Here is a 19592-nt window from a genome sequence, read left to right on the forward strand (position 1 = left end):
AGAGTTCAGTACTAGGAAAAAATCCATCTCTCTTGAATATCACTTATGCTTCCTTTTAAAGCAGTAAAAACAAAATAAATCAGCATTTTTCTTTCTTGGCTCTAAAAAGCTCGGAGCTAAATGTAAAGCCAAAGCCTAATAACCACTTTTCTCAGGTTTCTGATGACATTATATTTCTTACCCACCTGGCTTCTGATTTCTCCTCCAAATTTATTTTTAATAATTCTGTTGTATAGGTAAGCGGGTCCTGAACCCTAGCCCACAGGCTGGTGCCAGGCGAGCTGCAAAATCGTCAACTGGGAGGCTTGTTAAAGGACAGACCCCAGGCCAAGTCCAGGGTGCTGCAGTGGGAAATAAGGAACCAGGAGGCTGGGCAGGGCTCAGGGCTCTCAATTTTTTAATCGACTTCCCAGATACTTGTGACGTATGCTCGCACTGTATAGAGATTGAAGAACCTGGTGTTCGTACAGTACTTGCCTTAAGTCCTTTTTTTGGAAGTAGGCAAGACATAAAATCCTGGCTTGGGCTTGGAAGTTAGAATGTTCATAATTTATGACCTGCCTGTAAAAGCAACTCAACAAGAGGTCACTGTTGCTCTTTGCTGAACAGTATCCTTTTTATGAGGAGCTACATGATGGACTCCTCTGGAAGTGTAATATATTATTAAAACTGGAGCTGGTCTCTGTAAAAGGTTAGGAGAAGGCACTTCCTGGGGCACAGCAGTCTATTGTTGCTGTTTTTCAGAAGAGATGTTCTACCCCGGAAGCACGTGGTCTGACACATTACCTTCTGTATAGGTGGAAGTCTTCTACTCTCTCGATGCACTGCTTCCAGGGTCTCAATATGCATAGCTACAATTCCTAGGATGAGTCAGAGTATTCAAAACAAAAGGACACAAAACAAGCAGAATTACAACAAATTATGGATATTTTAGAACTAAAAACTAATCATATTTTGGTGGTTCCTCAAGGAGTTGAACATAGACCCAGCAACAACTCCTTAGGGATACACCCAAAAGAACTGAAAATAAAGATTCACACAGATACTTATAAGTGAATATTCATAGCAGCACTATCCGCAGTAGCCAGAAGGTGGGAACAATGTAAGTGTCCATCAACAGGTGAACGGATAAACAAAATGTGGTATTCGCATACAATAAATGGAATGAAGCTCTGATACCTACTACAACATGAATGAACCTTGAAAACATGCTAAGTAAAATAAGCCAGACACAAAAGGAGAAATATTATGATTTCACTAATGCAAATACCATGCCATCTTATTTTTATTATTATATTTTAAAAATATTTTTATTGATTTTAGAGAGGAAGGGAGAGGGAGATAGAGATAGAAACATCAATGATGAGAGAGATTCATTGATCGGCTGCCTCCTGCACACCCCCTACTGGGGATCGAGCCAGCAACCTGAGCATGTGCCCTTGACTGGAATCAAACCCGGGACCCTCCAGTCCGCAGGCCAATGTTCCATCCCTGAGCCAAACGAGCTAGGGCTACTGTGCCATTTTAAATATATATTTTATTGATTTTTTACAGAGAGGAAGGGAGAGGGATAGAGAATTAGAAACATCGATGAGAGAGAAACATTGATCAGCTGCCTCCTGCACGCCCCCTACTGGGGATGTGCCCGCAATCAAGGTACATGCCCTTGACCGGAATTGAACCCAGGACCCTTCAGTCCACAGGCTGACGCTCTAACTACTTAGCCACACCAGTCAGGGCTATTGTGCCATTTTATATAAGGGACTTGGGCATTCATGGATTTTTGGTATCAGTGAAGGGGTGGTGGTGTCCTGGAACCAATTCTCCATGGATACAAAGGGAGGACTGTAAATAGCATGGCTTAACTCCACGGAAGACAAGTATTACAGGTTGTTAGCTGAAAAAAGTAGACCCATAACAATTCTTACTCAATTACCTACAATATTATGGTTCTCTAATATCTGTAAAGTGATTACCTGGGATCATGCAATGAAGGCTCTTGATGTGGTCCTGAGTAACTCCACTCTCTGTACAAACTTTGTCAATAAATCGGGTAATGAAACGCACAACAGAATTGGCAATGTCATTATTCTCTGAATCTTCAAACCCACTTTCTGTATCATAGCTCTCAGCTACACTTCCTGCAATACTAAGAAAGTCAAGGAAAGAAATCATAGTCAGTTCTCAAAATGTGACAAATTACTACCATATCACAATTTCCATGCAATTTAAACTTGCTCAGAGAGACGTCTACCTAAGCAGAAGGCTCACTCACAGTTCCTTTATAAGTGACAACAGAAACATATTCTACTTGCCTACATTTGGAAGCTACTGCCAGAGACTGTCCTTTGGACCCTTTTTTTTTTTTTTTTTTTTAAAGAATAAGGTACCTTCTTTGATTTTCCTAAAAGGAAACCAGGAACTATGGAATATAAAGCAAAAAAGGACCCTTTCACTTATTATCTGATACTTGAACCTCCTAGAAAAAATTGTCCTCCTAAGTTAATTACCACATTGAGCCAAAGTAGCAGCTATCTTTGCCCTCTGGCAACTGGGGCACATGTTCCCTGGTAGGCAAAGTAAAAGATCATTTTTCAGCAAATAGCCCATTCTTCCAAATGGGAGAACCAAGCTGTTCTATGAACCCTTCTCTTGTCCGATATTTATCTCTCTTGGAGAGCATCACAACCCTTTTGGTCACGTTGAAACCATCATTCTACCGTAGGTGTTACATTCACACTGGGAAGGGATTAAGTCTGAAGTGGAGATGTGAAACTTCAATCCCTGCCCTTGTTGCTTAGTCAACAGTTCCCACTTTGAACAAATGCTCGCCTCCTCTGCCTTCTTTTAGGCGGCTGAGTATGGAAAAGACTCATTTGCCTATTCTAACCTACTCAGTTCTCCTTCCCCCAAACCCAACCATGCTAGCCCATTCAGTGTTATATTAAAGCTAAGCAATGAATATGGCATCATATCATCCCAAATCATTAAAGAACTTAGGTGCTTTAGCCCCTATGTAAAAATCAGGTTGTAGAAAACGTCATGAAGGCAAAAAAAAAAAAAAAAGAAGTGAGGTAGGAAAAAGAGTGCCTCTGGGGAGGTGACATCTGAACTGAGAACTAGATGAAGGGAAGGAGTGATTCTTTCAGGGAAAGTGTTCCAGGTTGCGGGACAAGCACAAAGGCCCTGAGGGGATACTATGCTCAGTGTGCCTGACATTAGGCTTAGCAGGGAGATAAGTCTGGCCGACAGAAAAGTGATAGGAGCAGTAGCCAGTGGCCAGATGCCACCAGGCCTTGCAGTCCATGGGTTTCATTCCCAGTGGTAGGAAAAGTTGTTGTAGGGTTGAGAGGAAGGCAAGGATGAGGGCATGATTCCAGGCAAATGTAAGGGATAACTGAGGAAAAGAGAGCCTAGAAACAAATAATCACTTTAGCAAGAAGGAGGTCATTAGTAACCTTTCAAAGCACTTTCTGTAAACTGCTGTGGCAGAAAGGAACGAAGGGCTGGATCAGCAGCTGGTGAGACTGGAAAAAGCAGGTCAACAAAGAGAAGAGAGTATGGGAGGTGGTTAAGAAGTCAGATGAAGTGACGGTCTCTTAGTAGAAAAGAACTGAGCAAGTTTGAAAATGGTTAATTTTAAAAATATGTACAGCAATATTTGTCCAAAATAGCTTACATTCTCTGCTAAGCCAGGAAAAGGAGGGTCGTGTGCCCACGTCTCGGTACCTGTTTGTGACAATGCTGTTGCTCCCACTCTCCCAGTCGCCGGGTGCTGAGGTCCGTAGGAGCTTGTTTTTACTTGTATCGAGTGGGACTAGCAGGTTGACCATGAGGTTGGCAAAGTGGATGGCCTGACTGAAGACGATGCTCTCCTCCCGCTGCACCAGCTCCTGCTGCGTGGATTTGCTCAGCGTCGGCCAGAGGCGGAGCTGCTCGGCCGCCAGGTCCATGGCTGTCTTCTCCTGATATTGGTCATCAGGAATCTTGTCCTAAAAATAAAGTGACACAATCCAAATGCATCACGAGCTTCAGAAAACATGGAAGATGTTCCCATAATTCATCTATTAAATGCCTATATCAGCAAAGATGAAAACATACACACAAAACATAACAACAACAAAACCAAACCTAGTCTTCCTTTTCACCCAGATCCAGCAGGCCCTGAGTGGAACCATGTGACAAACCTGAGGAAGCAGTAGCAAAGCACAGGTGGACACACTTGTCATTGCTGACATTTCACTGCATTTATTTACCTCTGTGGCTCCATCCCTTTTTGGTTGCCAGTTACAACAAATTATCAACCTGAGAACCTATAAATGCTCAGGTATGAATGTTCAAGTATCATTACTAATACTCTTATACATTTCTTCTGTTCTTTTGGAGAAGAAGATGGAATGATCAAAGTCATAATACAGAACTAGATTTCCTTGTAAATGTGGGTGTCAAACATTATACATGAGGATATGGGTACCTGTGGGATTTTTAAGAGGGGTTTCCTGGTAGGGCGAACAGTTAAACAATAACATGAACTGATAGCTGCATAGCATTTATAGCTGTGAACAGCTGGTCCACCTACAGTGTCACGTGTATCTAACCTGGGGCTCAGAGACGGACTTCTCTAGAATACAGGACACAGAGCATGTTTTTGCTTTATGAATGCTTTTGAGAGGTAACAATGTTAGCATTACAATACCAAAAGTACTCTACCAGCCCAATTATTTCTGGAACATGACCTCAAACTAACAGTGTTTATCCTTACCCAAGTGTATTTGGTGTATTTGTTATGAAAGAAAAATCAGAGTTTAAATTACATTCACACCAACAGTGCACAACAATAATCTGGAGCATCAGCTAGATGTCAGATAGTGCTGTTTGTTATTAAAGTTCTGCTCTTACCACCCTCAATATCAGACCAAGAATATGCTTAAGTTTACAAGGCACCGAGTATTTGAATACTGCTGTGTAGTTTCTATTAGATATCTCAGTAGCTTTAGCTCACAAGATAGAAGGCCAAATTAAAATAGAGAATGATGGAAAGGGTCAGCAGTAAGTATTAGCCCAGAATACAAAATGAAAAATTTCTCTTAAAGTGAATCCACATGGACAATGAGGCTTTAATTGGCCTCATTCAATTAATGAGGATGAAAATTTCTAACATTTATTATTTACTACATGCCAGGCACTCTTTACTGTGCTTTACTTGTATTAGACATTAAAATCTCATGTAGTCATATCTGTTCATCTTACCAATGAGGGAATTAGGCACAGAGGGTAATATGAATTGCCAAGACCAGATAGCTAGTGAACATTTTAAAATTTCACAAAAATTTAAACTACTCTTTCAAATTAAAAACAAATTGTCTCCATTCTAAAATATTTTTCTTAAAAATATTTTATACTGATAAAATATATAGGAGCATATAGAATATTACTAAAAGACGACCTTGATTCATTGTTGGCATTGGCATACTTCTGAGCAGGACTAATGAATTTTGCATTTATTTTAAAGTCAATCAACTTGAATTTGACATTTCTTCAAGAAGTTAAGGTACAAAGACATGTACCTAGGTATTTTAGGTGTGTTCGTTCTGTTCAATATCTTATAATTCTTTCCAGGGAATTCTTATTTATTAAAATACTAGAGGCTTGGTGCACAGATTTGTGCACTGGTGGGGTCCCTTGGCCTGGCCTGCAGGGATTGGGCTGAAACCAGCTCTCCAACATGCCCAAGGGGTCCCGGATTGCGAGAGGGTGGTTCTCGGGTGACGCACCCTGGAATCGGGCTCCCTCCTCTCTGGTTCCGGGTGCCTCACCCAAGAACCACAGCTGCCAAGTCACCGCAGCTTGGCAGCTCCTGCATTGAGTGTCTGCCTCTTCGTGGTCAGTGGGCATCATAGCCACCAGTAGGACAGTTGAATGGTTGGCCATTCGCTTAGGCTTTTACATATCAACACTAATAAAAGAGAAAAATGGTAATTGGCGTACGAGCTACCCTTTTCATTGGCTAATCAGGGCTATATGCAAATTAACTGCCAACTAAGATTGGCAGTTAACTGCCAACAAAATGGCGGTTAATTGCATACGTAGGCACAATGCAGGGAGGTGAAAGGGAAAGCAGGAAGAAGCCCCCTGCCACTGACAGTGATCGGAAACCCAAGGGGGAGCTAAGAGCTGGGGGGCAGGGCAAAGGCGGCCGTGGGGCTGCCTTTGCCCTGCCCCCCAGCCATGATCGGAGAATCAGGTGCCTTTCCGCCCTGGCCAGTGATAGCAGGAAGTAGGGGTGGAGCCAGCAATGGAAGCTGGGCACGGTCAAAGCTGGCAGTCCCAGGAGCTAGGGGTCCCTTGCCTGGGCCTAAAGCGGAGCCCACGATTGCGGGGCCGCTGCAGCTGTGGGTCCCCGCTGCCCGGGCCGGACGCCTAGGCCAGAGGCGTCAGGCCTGGGCAAGGGGCCGATCCTGCGATTGGAGGGTGATGGGGGTCAACGCCTGAGGGCTCCCAGTATGTGAGAGGGGGCAGGCTGGGCTGAGGGACACTCCCCCCCCACACACACACCCAGTGCACGAATTTCATGCACCGGGCCCCTAGTATAGATAATAAAATAATTCTAATGCTAAAGAACTGTACTGAGAGGTTATTATAGAAAAAAAAGAGAATGTCAGAAATCAACAGAAGAAAGATGCTCACCACATTGCTCCCTAAGTAAATGTCAAACACATCGGTAGGAAACTGACTATATTTCCTTTTGCCCTGGGGACATTTGAATACACTTTCCTTGAAGCCAGGATCCTGACCCACACATGCACCTTCCTCCACCTCTCTTACCTTCTGCTTCAGATGCGGGGCATGATTGTCTTCCTTGGCTGAGAGATACAGGGAGCGAACTTGTTCCTGCACTGCATTGTAAAAGGTTGTCTCCCAGAATTGCTGATTTGTCCAAATGGGGTGGTCTTGCACACAGGTGTAAGCAAACTGGCTGACTCCGGGGGCCAATTTCTGTGAGAACACACAAAATGAAATCTATCACCATGGGGCTGGTAGAATTATGACAGTTCTGAAGGTTACAGGGGCCACAGTTAACCACAGATTGCTCAAATGACTTATCTAAACAGTATCTTATGGCAGTATAAGCTTAGCAACTAGCAACTTACTTCAAAAAATGTTTTTATTGATTTCAGAGTGAGGAAGGGAGAAGGAGAGAGAGATAGAAACATCGATGAGAGAGAATCATTGATTGTCTGCTTCCTGTACACCCCCTTGGAGATGGAGCCCACAACCTGGGCATGTGCCCTGATTGGGAATCGAACTGTGACCTCCTGGTTCATGAGTTGACGCTCAACCACTAAGGCACACCTGCTGGGCAACTTACTCATTTTTTTAACTGGCAATTTTGGGCTTGCTAGAAAACCCTTTCAGATCTCAGTCACCTTACCTATCAAAATGAACATTTTAGCAACAGCTAAAAAGGAAAGCTATTATATGAATTAGAGACTATGCACACAGTAGGCACTGTAGAGTTGGTAGCTTTATTACAATTAGAACACATAAAATCCAATGCAACCTAATTATAAAACTCCAGATAATTTAAAATTTCTTATACTTGGTTTTAGAATACCTTTTTTTTTTTTTGGTGGTGGTGGGGGTACTAATTGAAATGTGAGTGCACATACAGCTTGGTCTTTCATACAGAGTGAGGGCATATCATGAACTTGAGACTCAGGAGTAACTGCACCCTCCCTGCTGCTCACTCCAGCCCTTGACCTCTCCACCAGGCTGTTGCCTGGCTCACTAGCGACTGTCCTAGCTTCAAGGGCATTTCCTGGTAACCAAGTCTGGGTACAGGAAGGTAATCTTGAACCAAACCTTCCTTTCCAGGACCTCCTGCTGGGCTTCAGAGTGGCAGTTGCCCTTACTCTGTGATTAACAACAGAGGGAAGGAAAACTAACTCTTGCAGGCACTCAAGAAACTTCATAAATATTTATATATCTCATTTAATACTAAAAATCTTATAAGTGTGTTATTATTGCCAATTTAAGGAAAACAGAAGTTTAGGGAGGTTTAAGTAATTGCCCAAGGTCATATAACAATTACATAAGTGGTGGTTTAAAGGGCAGACTTTGCTGGTTCCAAAGCCCCTGCTTTTATGATACCAAACTGTCTTGCAAAGGAACTGAAAGCAAATCACAAAACACATTAAATAGAAGTTTGCACTGCTGTCTGTTCCTTTTTTCTGCACTTCAGGATTTTGTCTCCCAAAGTAATATTCTGCCTTGACACCTCTGATATGATTTCAAATTGATAATGCATTTTATTGTATTTGAGTATTTTTAAAAAATATATTTTATTGATTTTTTACAGAGAGGAAGGGAGAAGGATAGAGAGGTAGAAACATCAATGAGAGAGAAACATTGATCAGCTGCCTCCTGCACACCTCCTACTGGGGATGTGCCCGCAACCAAGGTACATGCCCTTGACCAGAATCAAACCTGGGACCTTTCAATCCACAGGCCAATGCTCTATCCACTGAGCCAAACCGGTTAGGGCATATTTGAATTTTTTATAAGAGTTTATTTGAGCCAAACTGATGACATATGCCAAGGAACAAAATCTCATATACCCCCTGCATTTAAATTTCAGATAATTTACATTGCTGAGTTTCAGTTAATGATTTGAGTCATCTTTTCACAGCTATTGCTTTCACCTCTAAAAGATAAAAGATGTTTTAACATTTTTTATTCCATCATTTATTAGCAAACAGCAGGTAGCATTCTCAATAGATAGACACTTTCTGTCCATTTTATTCTTTGGAATTGAGTTCATCTTTTTTCTGTCAGTAGAACTAAAGTTTCTGATAATAAAAGTTTTCTTTTGAACCATTTTAATAAGCAGACTAAACCTAGAGCTGAAACAGGCACCAGGCATACCACGAAATGCAGTACCTGTGTAGTTAGAGGTGGTGTGGCTATATCAATTTGCCTATGAGAGTCGATGTACTTCTCTATCCCATGTGTAAGTTTCTTTCAAGATGGGATGTGGGTTACACTTTTTTTTTGCCCCTAAGAATTCTAAGGACTAACAATGAATGACCTTGTAGCAGTGCACAAGCCTATTTTGGAAAGAGAGATTAAAGGCACAAAATTCAAGATAAAAGCATAATTCTCAACTGTCTTTCTCATGAAGACAGTCAGAGGCAGCACCACTTGTTACAAAAGCAATGTAACATAGCAGTTCTTAACATGTTAGAATTCTAAACTTATGTTAGTATAGATAAGCTCAGAAAACGCGCTTAACAAATCTGTACCAGGCTCTCACTTAAAGTGCTTTTAGAGTCATCCACACACAGAAGTTATTAATTATAAATCTTATTACAACTTGGCGTCTCTGCAGGAATTGGAGAGCACACCACAGCCCTGCCTTTCTCCTTCAGCATTTTTCTCACTGACGCTGCATATTCACTTTCCTTGGCACGGACCAGTTATTATCTTCCTGTTTATTTACAAACTAAAAGTGAATATGCAAAAACTTGCCTAAATCTGTTGAACAAGAGTGAACTGTCTATGTTCCTAGGCAGAAACATGGTGTGAAAGAGAGTGGCAGTAGCCCAAAGGGTCAGAACCCGCAGCTGGTTTACTCGGTGAGAATTATAGCAGGGTGAAGTGGTTAGAGGATAAACACTTGTTGGTGGCAAGACAGACACAAATGATCAAGGCATCTTAGACATGCATCCAGATCATTAATTCCAAAATACTCAAAATATTATTATTTTTCCAAACATGAAATCTGCCTGTTTTCTTTGTGGTTTCCTGCTATGTCTTTTCAACTGCAAGCATGGGGCACTGTGTCCCTGGACGTGAGGGTGGCAGGGCCATGGCACTGATGGGCAGGTGTGTTCTTAGGACCAGCAGAGGGCAGTAGCACCTTATTCTGCCTAGATTCCATCAGGGCTTCAGAAAGGAATTGCAGAAATGGAACTTTGCCGTCTGGCTGGGCTAGAAAGTGGGTGGTGAGAGGTGAATGCTGCATGTCCTCACCGTACACTTGAGAGACCCTATAAAGAAAATGGATTTACCCAAGGTCACACAGCAAGATGGGTAGAAGAAAATAGAAATAAGGGTTTCCATTATTCTACATCATTTTTGTAAGGTACAAAAATTTAGATATTTCACAAAACAAAGCCACAGTACAATTATCTAGAGAAAAATGCAATGCGACTGTTTAGGGTTTCAGATTCGGTATATCCTGTGATAGTAGTTGTTTTAGGAAACAAAGAAAATAAGCCTCTGTGGATAAAACTATCTCCCAATTTTAATCACCGCTGGTTTGAAGAAAAAACTTTCCCAAGATGGTTTCTCATAATGGCCGGCATTCCAGCGTCATGACCTTTATTGCACAAGGAGACTCAGTCTACACGCAGTGTGGGGAGCGATGGTGGTAGGGAACGCTGCTGTCAAATGACATGTCTCCCTCCAATGCTGGCGAAAGTATTTACTTTAGACTTCATGATTCTTATGATTCTGCCCTAAAGAAAAAAGTGATATTTTGCCATGCAATTTTATGAAGTCAACACATTCTTAAAAGAATGTTTAAGAATGTGTTGACTTCCTTCCTTATCTAGCAGAAATAGCCTCAAATGTACTAGATTAAGCAATGCCATTCATTTTCCACAGAGCATTCAAAGGAAACCCAGCATGGGACAGGATATGGAGAATAAACTCACAGGCTCACCAACAAGCAGGCCAGATTCAAATCCAAATAAGTGGGCACAAATCATCTCAGAGATGAGTTGGTCAAGGGAAAGCTTAAGAGATCAGTGTGAGAGGCCTGTGTAAGGCTAGACATGTTTGCTCTCCAGGCCCAAGGCTCCAATTAGGGAGCTCAGAGGAAATCAGGTTTCAGGGGAAAAAGCTAGCTGGCGGGATTGATTCCATAAATATATAATGGTCTTAAAGAATAATGCAGAATACAAAGATTCACTGTGTAAGTTGCTGAGTATTTCCTATCCATTCTGGCTCTGGAATACACATGTATCTCATTGTACAGTTCAGGGGTGGCGTCAGCCGTCCCTTTATGATTCTACACTGGCCCGACCAAGTCTGGATGTTAAGTCACTTTAGGAATTAATTTCTGAGTAGCTTCTGATGAGCTTTGAAAGTGCTTAGTCTTGAGAGACAAACAAAAGGAAGACAGAAAAAAATATGTATCTATAACCTATATTTGTCAAATCTGAAACATGCTTGCTTTGATTGGAGTCCACCGTGTACCTGTCTTGATCCCATTTCCCTCCTCTCCTAGAGGAAGCAATGACCCTAAATTAGGTATTTTTCATTCCCATTTATGTTTTTTACCAGTATATATTAATAAAGAATATATGTAGGATTATACTGCAGGTTTCATTTACCCCTTACTGAAGTTTTTCAAAGTATACAATTCATGTAATATTAAACTAAACTATGTAATTAACTGGGACAAAACACAACTGGCTCTTTGTAAACACACTCAGAAGGGGAAGAAGAGAGTGGCCTATAAACAATGAGTATTTAGGATAGTGTGTGGATTAGCCAGTGGGATTTAGAGAACAGTGAGTAATCCAATTCGTTAAGCAGAGATTGTGAAAAAGTAAAATTTCCCTGTTCTACTACCTGATCCTCTAAGACTGAACAGTGCAAGCAACCTCAAATTCATAATGATCTAAACCAAACCTCTCCTGGGATGCCTAGAAGGTCCACGCACACAAGTTCTGCAGAAGAAGTACACTCATTCACCAGCGATTGCCGGAACACTGAGAAGCAGGGCCTCTGAGGGCAGGACTGAGAGCAGCCATAACTGCTCGCTCCGCCCTGTTGATCCCCTGAGACCCCGCCCTGCCCAAGCCACAGAGGCTTTTGCATATGAAAGGCCTGGACCTTTGCAATCTGATAATTACCTAACAAACTGCAGCTGCCCCAAGGCCCCAGGGCAACTTGCATTGCGTTGCAGCTGGCTCCTGCTGGATAGACTCAGGCAGAGGCTGATGTGCCAATGTCAGCAGCTGGAATGACAGGGTTGAAGTCCTTCAACCACCTATCTTTCTAATGATTCTCTGTATTAGTACATATTGAGAGATCAAGAATAAATCAATTTACATTTTGTGTGGTTCAGAAATTAGTAGAAATCAAATACAAGCTTATTGTCAAATCCTTTGCCTGGGTTTGGTATTCTTAGAAATAAAAGACAGAATCCAAATCCAACCCACCTCCCTTTTTGGCAGGTTTTTAAACTTTGTATAAATAGTACCATATTGTGTTTTATTCTGTACCTTGGGTTTTTGACACATTAAGTTGCTAGACTTATTCAGGTAATAATAACAAATAATAATTATAATAATTTAACCTGTACTGAGCCCTCACTATATGTATTTATTAACTTACTTAGTCCTTACAGAAATCTTATAATCTATTGAGGTGAGTACTGTTATTACCTCTGTTTTAGAAGGTGAAGAAACTGAGGTACAGAAAAGTTAAGCAATTTGTCCAAGAAAATAGTGCCAGGAGGTGGCAAACTCTGAGCTTGGATTCAAACCCAAGGGGATTAGCTACAGAATTTTGTTTCTTTTTTTTCTAATTAAATCTTTATTGTTCAGATTATTACAGTTGCTCCTCTTTTCCCCCCCATAGTTCCCCTCCACCCGTTTCCCACACCACCCTCCGCCCGCCCCCACTATCCTCATCCATAGATGCACGATTTTTGTTCAGTCTCTTCCTGTACCCCCCACACCCCTTCCCCCCCCCCCCAAGAATAGTCAGTCCACTCCCTTTCTATGCCCCTGATTCTATTATAATCACCAGTTCATTCTGTTCATCAGATTATTTATTCACTTGATTTTTAGATTTACTTGTTGGTAGATGTGTATTTGTTGTTCATAGTTTGTATCTTTACCATTCTTCATCTTCTTAAAGGATATCTTTCAGCATTTCATATAATACTGATTTAGTGGTGATGAACTCCTTTAGCTTTTTCTTATCTGTGAAGCTCTTTATCTGACCTTCAATTCTGAATGATAGCTTTGCTGGATAAAGTAATCTTGGTTGTAGGTTCTTGGCATTCATCACTTTGAATATTTCTTGCCACTCCCTTCTGGCCTGCAAAGTTTCTGTTGAGAAATCAGCTGACAGTCGTATGGGTAATCCCTTGTAGGTAACTGACTGTCTTTCTCTTGCTGCTTTTAAGATTCTCTCTTTGTCTTTTGCTCTTGGCATTTTAATTATGATGTGTCTTGGTGTGGTCCTCTTTGGATTCCTTTTGTTTGGGGTTCTCTGCGCTTCCTGGACTTGTAAGTCTATTTCTTTCACCAGGTACGGGAAGTTTTCTGTCATTATTTCTTCAACTAGGTTTTCAATATCTTGCTCTCTCTCTTCTTCTGGCACCCCTATAATTCGGACCTTGGTATGCTTGAAGCTGTTCCAGAGGCTCCTTAAGCTATCTTCGTATTTTTGGATTCTTTTTTCATTTTGCTTTTCCGGTTGGGTGTCTTTTGCTTCTTCGTATTTCAAATCTTTGACTTGATTCTTGTGATCCTCTAGTCTGCTGTTGGGAGTCTGTATAATATTCTTTATTTCAGTCAGTGTATGCTTAATTTCTAGTTGGTCCTTTATCACAACCTCGAGGGTCTCATTAGATTTCTTGAGGGACTCATTAAGTTTATCGGTGGTTTCTAGAAAGTTCTTGAAAAACCTTAAAAGTGTGGTTTTGAACTCTATACCCAGTAGTTTGCTTTCCTCCATTTCTGTCATTTGTGTCCTGTTTCTTTGTCTCCGCATTTTTTTATGCTTCGCTGTGTCGATAGAGTGGCTTTCTGTACTAGGTGTCCTATAGGGCCCAGTTGCTCAGCCTCCCCAATTACCTGAGGTAGACACTCTTTGTGCATCCCCTTGTGGACTTTGTGCACAGTCTTGTTGTAGTTAAGCCTTGATTGTTGTAGGTAACACTGGGAGGGATTGACCTCCAGGCCAATTGGCTGTGAGAATCAGCTGTGTCTGCAGTGGGAGAACTTCTGTGCTGGAGACACCCTCCCGGGGTAAGACTTGCTTCAATGGGGCTTTGGTGCTCACTGAGTCTGCCCCCTGAGTGTGTCCTTTATGAATCTGAGGAGCTGCAATCTGGATGATCCCACTCTGACCACTGGGAACACTGGCTCCTGGATCTCTAAGGAGGTGCTAATCTAGCCTCTGCCTGAGTCTATCCAGCAGGAGCCAGCTGCAACGCAATGCAAGTTGCCCTGGGGCCTTGGGGCAGCTGCAGTTTGTTAGGTAATTATCAGATTGCAAAGGTCCAGGCCTTTCATATGCAAAAGCCTCTGTGGCTTGGGCAGGGCGGGGTCTCAGGGGATCAACAGGGCGGAGCGAGCAGTTATGGCTGCTCTCAGTCCTGCCCTCAGAGGCCCTGCTTCTCAGTGTTCCGGCAATCGCTGCAAGCACCCCCGAGAGAATGCTGCCCTCGAGTTCCGACCGATGCCAGATAGTCCAGTTTCTCCAGTATGAGTCTGGGTCCCCAGAGACTCGCCCGGAACTGGAGAGCTTGAGACTCCCTCCCGACTGAAAAAGACAACCGTGTCCTCAGCCGCCAACCCTCTCCGCATGTGCCTCTGTACCTCTGTATTTTACTTCCACACCGCACCTCCTCTGAGTCTCGGTATGCTTTTCTCTTTCCTTCTAGTTGTAGAATTTCTACTCAGCCAGCCTTCCTGTGATTCTGGATGATGTCCGTTCTGTCTTTTAGTTGTATTTTTGAAGTGGTTGTGTGAGGCAGCAATCTCTGGTGTTTACCTATGCCGCCATCTTGGTTTCTCCACCAGCTGAGCTCACAGAATTTTGTTTCTTAATCATTGCATGATTTAACTACTGCATGGAATTTCACTGTATGAATATATAACATTTCCTTGTTTCTGTTAATGGACATTTGTATTGTTTCCAGCTTTTTGCTATTATAAACAATGGTGTGTGAACATTATCTCACATGTCAACTGTCAATTTTTATTATTGGTTTCAGCACCATTTAACAGTGCCTGGAAGTATGTGAGGGGGGCCTAAGAAATATGATAATTCCCATTGTTATCTATAGCCATAAACATTTTGGGGTTTCTGCATGTTGTTTATTTCTTCAATGAGAAATTATTCAATGCAGATTTTTTGCAAATCTATTTTTAAAATTAACAATGATTCTTTAATATAAAATATCTAGTTGATGTTTAAATTTTAATTCTTGTGTTTAAAAAGTTTTCTGGTTTTAAAATTATTTTTATTATTTTTTATAAATAGTTTGACTTAGGAGGGACTCAAATAAGGTCCATATGTCACTATTCATTCATGTTGGTGAGGTCAGTTTTAATCTATAGGTTTCTCTACCATCTACCGATCTGTCCGCCTGTCTTCCCTGCCCCACTTGCAATCTGTTTGGTAAAGAAATGGAATCAGTTGTCCAACAGAGTTTCCATCAGTCTAATATTTGCTAACTGCAACGCAGTTAATGTGGCATTTTTTTTTTTTATCCTCTGTATTTACTGCAAATTGGTAGTTGGATCTAGACTAGAGCCTTGATCAGATTCAGGCTTGTTTGGCAAGAATACCAAGTCACTTCTGGTTGTCTCTTCTGCTGTGATGTTAAAGGTTATTGATAGTCAATGCTCAGATTCATTAATCATTAGGAGTAATAAAATAGTGATATTTTCATTCTAGCAATACTTCTTCACTTATTAGCTGGGATATTTCTATAAAGAGAAACTTGCCCTCATCAACTGTTTAGTGACCCAAATAGTCTGTATTAGAAAGCAAGAAAAATGCATGATTTTATTCCTTCATTTATCAGATTTTTTTAAAAAGTTATTTTTTAGCATCTATCACAGATGACCAATTAGTTTTTTATTCATATTTTTATGAAATCATGGACTTAAAAAATATATTAGATTTAACTATTCTTAAACCTGTTTAGAAACAAACCAAAAAAGTCTACCCATATGTGTTTACGGGAAATTTGTGTTTTTCATTAACTCAATATACCAAACCCTATGGGATCCCTGTCTACAAAGTGCCTATGATCTTATACGAAGAGACAGGAACTCCACATGTGATGACGGATGAACCTAATAATGTTGCTTGTAACAGCACTGTAAACTGGCAGAACATAATTAGCAAAAAAGACTAGTAGATACATAACAAGGTGTTTTCTCTGAGGTGTCAGAGCAAAAGGAGCAGCAGGAGAAAGGCATTGTGGGTCCTGGCACAGGAAATAAGGAATTTGGTGAGTCACAGCCCCCACTATGTGTGCTTGCAAATGGCCCAAAAGCTCAACAAAAATGTTTATTACAGCATTATCTTTAATAGCTATGCCCCTCTTCAAAGCTACCAATTTTAATGTCTAGCTATACAGAAGAAAGGTTAAGTACATTGTTAACACAGAAGAAAATTATGTTGCCATTAAAGTGGTTACTATGGTGATGTACTTATGAATGAATTGTTTATGCTACATTTCAGAAAACAAATCAAATATGCTAATATTATGTCTGGAAGTACACAAAGACTGGGAGGAAAAAGGCAAAATGTAAATGAAGTAAAGGTAACAGAATTTTAAAAAACATTTATTTTCAAGAGAGAGGAAGGGAGGGATGGAGGCAAGTAAGGGAGACAGAGAGAGAGGAAGAGAGAGAGAGAGAGAGAGAGAGAGAGAGAGAGAGAGAGAGAGGAGAGATGAGAGAGAAATAAGTGACCTTTTGGTGCACGGGACAACATTCAACTAACTGAGGCACATCAGCCAGGGAGAATTTTGAATAGTTTGTTTTGCTTCTTCAAAAATAATTTTAAGAGATTTAAAAAAATTAAATGAGGCAGACCGAATATTCTTTGATCTCTAAACCCCACTGAAATGAGAGCAAAGAAATTTTTAAAAAATATATAAGAACAAAAGAATGAGAAAGGCAAGAACACTAGATCAGCAATGTTAATAAAATTTTAGAAGTCGCCGAAACCGGTTTGGCTCAGTGGATAGAGCGTCGGCCTGCAGACTGAAGGGTCCCAGGTTCGATTCCGGTCGAGGGCATATATCTGGGTTGCGGGCACATCCCCAGTAGGGGGTGTGCAGGAGGCAGCTGATCGATGTTTCTCTCTCATCAATGTTTCTAACTCTCTATCTCTCTCCCTTCCTCTCTGTAAAAAATCAATAAAATATATTTAAAAAAAAATTTTAGAAGTCATAAAATGTATTTATAAGCAATAACAAAAATTAAAGATCAGATAAAGCTGGCACCCCACACTACTTAGAGAAGGAAAAGCCCTTTTCACACTTTAAAAGAGTGAATTTTATGGTAGATGAATTATATCACAATAAAAATAATGAAAACAAGCCAAATGTTCATCAACTGGTGAACACAATGTGATATATATACGTACAATGTAGGATTATCCTATATAATAAAAGAGAAACATGTAAATTGACCATCCCCCACTATGCTCACCAGCCAATCAGGAGTGAGTATGCAAATTAACCTGCCAAAGATGGCAGGTTAATTTACATACACAAGTGTCAGGTGGAGAGCACAGTGGGAGAGCCGGCAGCATGGGAGGACGTGGCTCCCTTGGTCGCTCCCCCAAGCCACTAGGTGGAGAGCAGAGCGGGAGAGCCAGCAGAGAGTGGAACAGCTTGGGGAACTTGGCTCCCAAGCTACCAGATGGAGAGCAGAGAGGGAGAGCTGGTGGCTTGGAGGACTTGGCAGAGTGGGAGGCTGTGGGACGGAGACAGAGCAGGAAGGGAAAACCAGGAGCATGGGGAGCACCAGGCATTCTGGGAATAGTAGTTCTGGTGGCAGCCCCAGAACCTGAAGCAGAAGCCTAGAGCCTAGGGAGCACCAGGAATGCTGGGAATTGTAGTTCTGGTGGCAGACGGATCTCCTAGACCAGTGGTTCTCAACCTTCTTAATGCTGTGACCCTTTAATACAGTTCCTCATGTTGTGGTGACCCCCAATTTCATTGTTACAAATTGAATATAATTAAAGCATAGTGATTAATCACAAAAACAATATGTAATTATATATGTGTTTTCCGACGGTCTTAGGCGATCCCTGTGAAAGGGTCATTCGACCCCCAAAGGGGTCACGACCCACAGGTTGAGAGCCGCTGTCCTAGACACTAGAGCAAAGTGAGCCTGGAGCAAGTTACTGTTGCGGTGGGGGACGGAGGGAAAGCAAAGGTGAGAGACATAAGTAAAATCAGAGTGTCTAGGAAAAATTAAAGGGAAGATATCCTAAAACTTCCAGGAAATCTCTACCAATGAAGCAAAGGAAAAAAAAAATGCCTCTATTATTTTGTGAGCAACAAACTAAACTGGGTTGGGGGTCTCAGACAATTCGCTTATATGATTGCAAAGACAGACAGAAACTCCCGGATTGGAGAGGGCTCCTCTGAGGGCTCCCCGATTGGAGAGGGTGCAGGTTGGGCTGAGGGACCCACCCCCAGTGCATGAATCTTTGTGCCCCGGGCCCCTAGTTTATAATAATAAAAGCATAATATGCTAATTAGACCGGACAGCCGAACAACCTTCCGGATATCATTCCGGACGAAGATGGGGCTGCAAGAGCCGAGCCCCTTAAACGAATTTCATGCATCGGGCCTATAGTATGGCAATAAAAAGACATGAGGTACTGATACATACTATACCATGGATGAACTTTGAAAAAATTATATGAAGTGAAAGAATCTAAAATGTCCAGAATAGGCAAATCCATTGAGACAGAAAGTAGACTGAGGTGGCCTAGAGCTTGGGGAATGGGGGAAATGGGTGGTGACAGCTGATGGGTATGGTGTTTCATTCTGTGTGCACGAAAATGCCTTAAAATTAATTGTAGTGAAAGGGGATATAGTAAAACCCATTAAATTGTATACTTGAAATGAATGAATTGTATGGTATATGAGTTATATTTCAATAAAATGTATTTTAAAAGGTTGATGATAGGAGAAACTGGGTTGAGAACACTTGGAAACTATATTATCTTTGTAACTTTTGGTAAATGTTAAAGTACTCTAAAATAAAGGTTTATTTTAAAGAAAGGATGGAAAGCTGGTGTGGCTATGCTTACAGAAGATGATTTAGATTTCAAAACAAAGAATATTACTGCAAGTAAAGGTAATTTCATAATGGTAAAGGGCCAATTAATCAAGAAGACATAAACCCTAAGTGTTTCTGTACCAAATAAAAGAACTTCAAAACACACGAATGAAATATGATAGAAATGCAAGGAGAAATAAATATACAACTATATTATCTTTAATAGCTATTAGAGAGAGATTACAATCTCTACATAATAAATAGAAATGGAAGCAGAATTAGACTTGAATTACAATATCAACTAACTTAACCTGATTGGCATTGATTGCACAATAGCAAACTACCCATGCTTTTCACATGTATACAAAACATTTACCAAGGCAATCTGCATTCTAAGTGATAAAATCAGTCTGAATACATTTAAAATTATTCAAATCATACAAAGTATATTCTCTGATCAAAATGGAATTAAATTATAAATCAATTAACAGAAAGGTATCTGGAAAATCTCCAAATATTTTG

General features: G+C 41.1%; 1 protein-coding gene across 6 annotated transcripts in view; it reads right to left on the reverse strand.

The window, feature by feature from the left end:
• Nucleotides 1-19592, reverse strand: part of SBF2 (SET binding factor 2) — a 382686-nt gene that overhangs the window by 69233 nt on the left and 293861 nt on the right. For all 6 annotated transcript variants that reach the window (XM_059708873.1, XM_059708876.1, XM_059708875.1 and 3 more), the window contains 4 exons: nt 6826-6996; nt 3730-3992; nt 1977-2149; nt 787-860 (listed from right to left, as the gene is read on the reverse strand). In XM_059708873.1, coding sequence (XP_059564856.1) covers nt 787-860; nt 1977-2149; nt 3730-3992; nt 6826-6996 — 681 coding nt within the window. The remainder of the gene's footprint in view (nt 1-786; nt 861-1976; nt 2150-3729; nt 3993-6825; nt 6997-19592) is intronic.

Source organism: Myotis daubentonii, chromosome 9, assembly GCF_963259705.1.
Source record: "Myotis daubentonii chromosome 9, mMyoDau2.1, whole genome shotgun sequence".
In the NCBI taxonomy this organism is placed as follows: Eukaryota; Metazoa; Chordata; class Mammalia; order Chiroptera; family Vespertilionidae; genus Myotis; species Myotis daubentonii.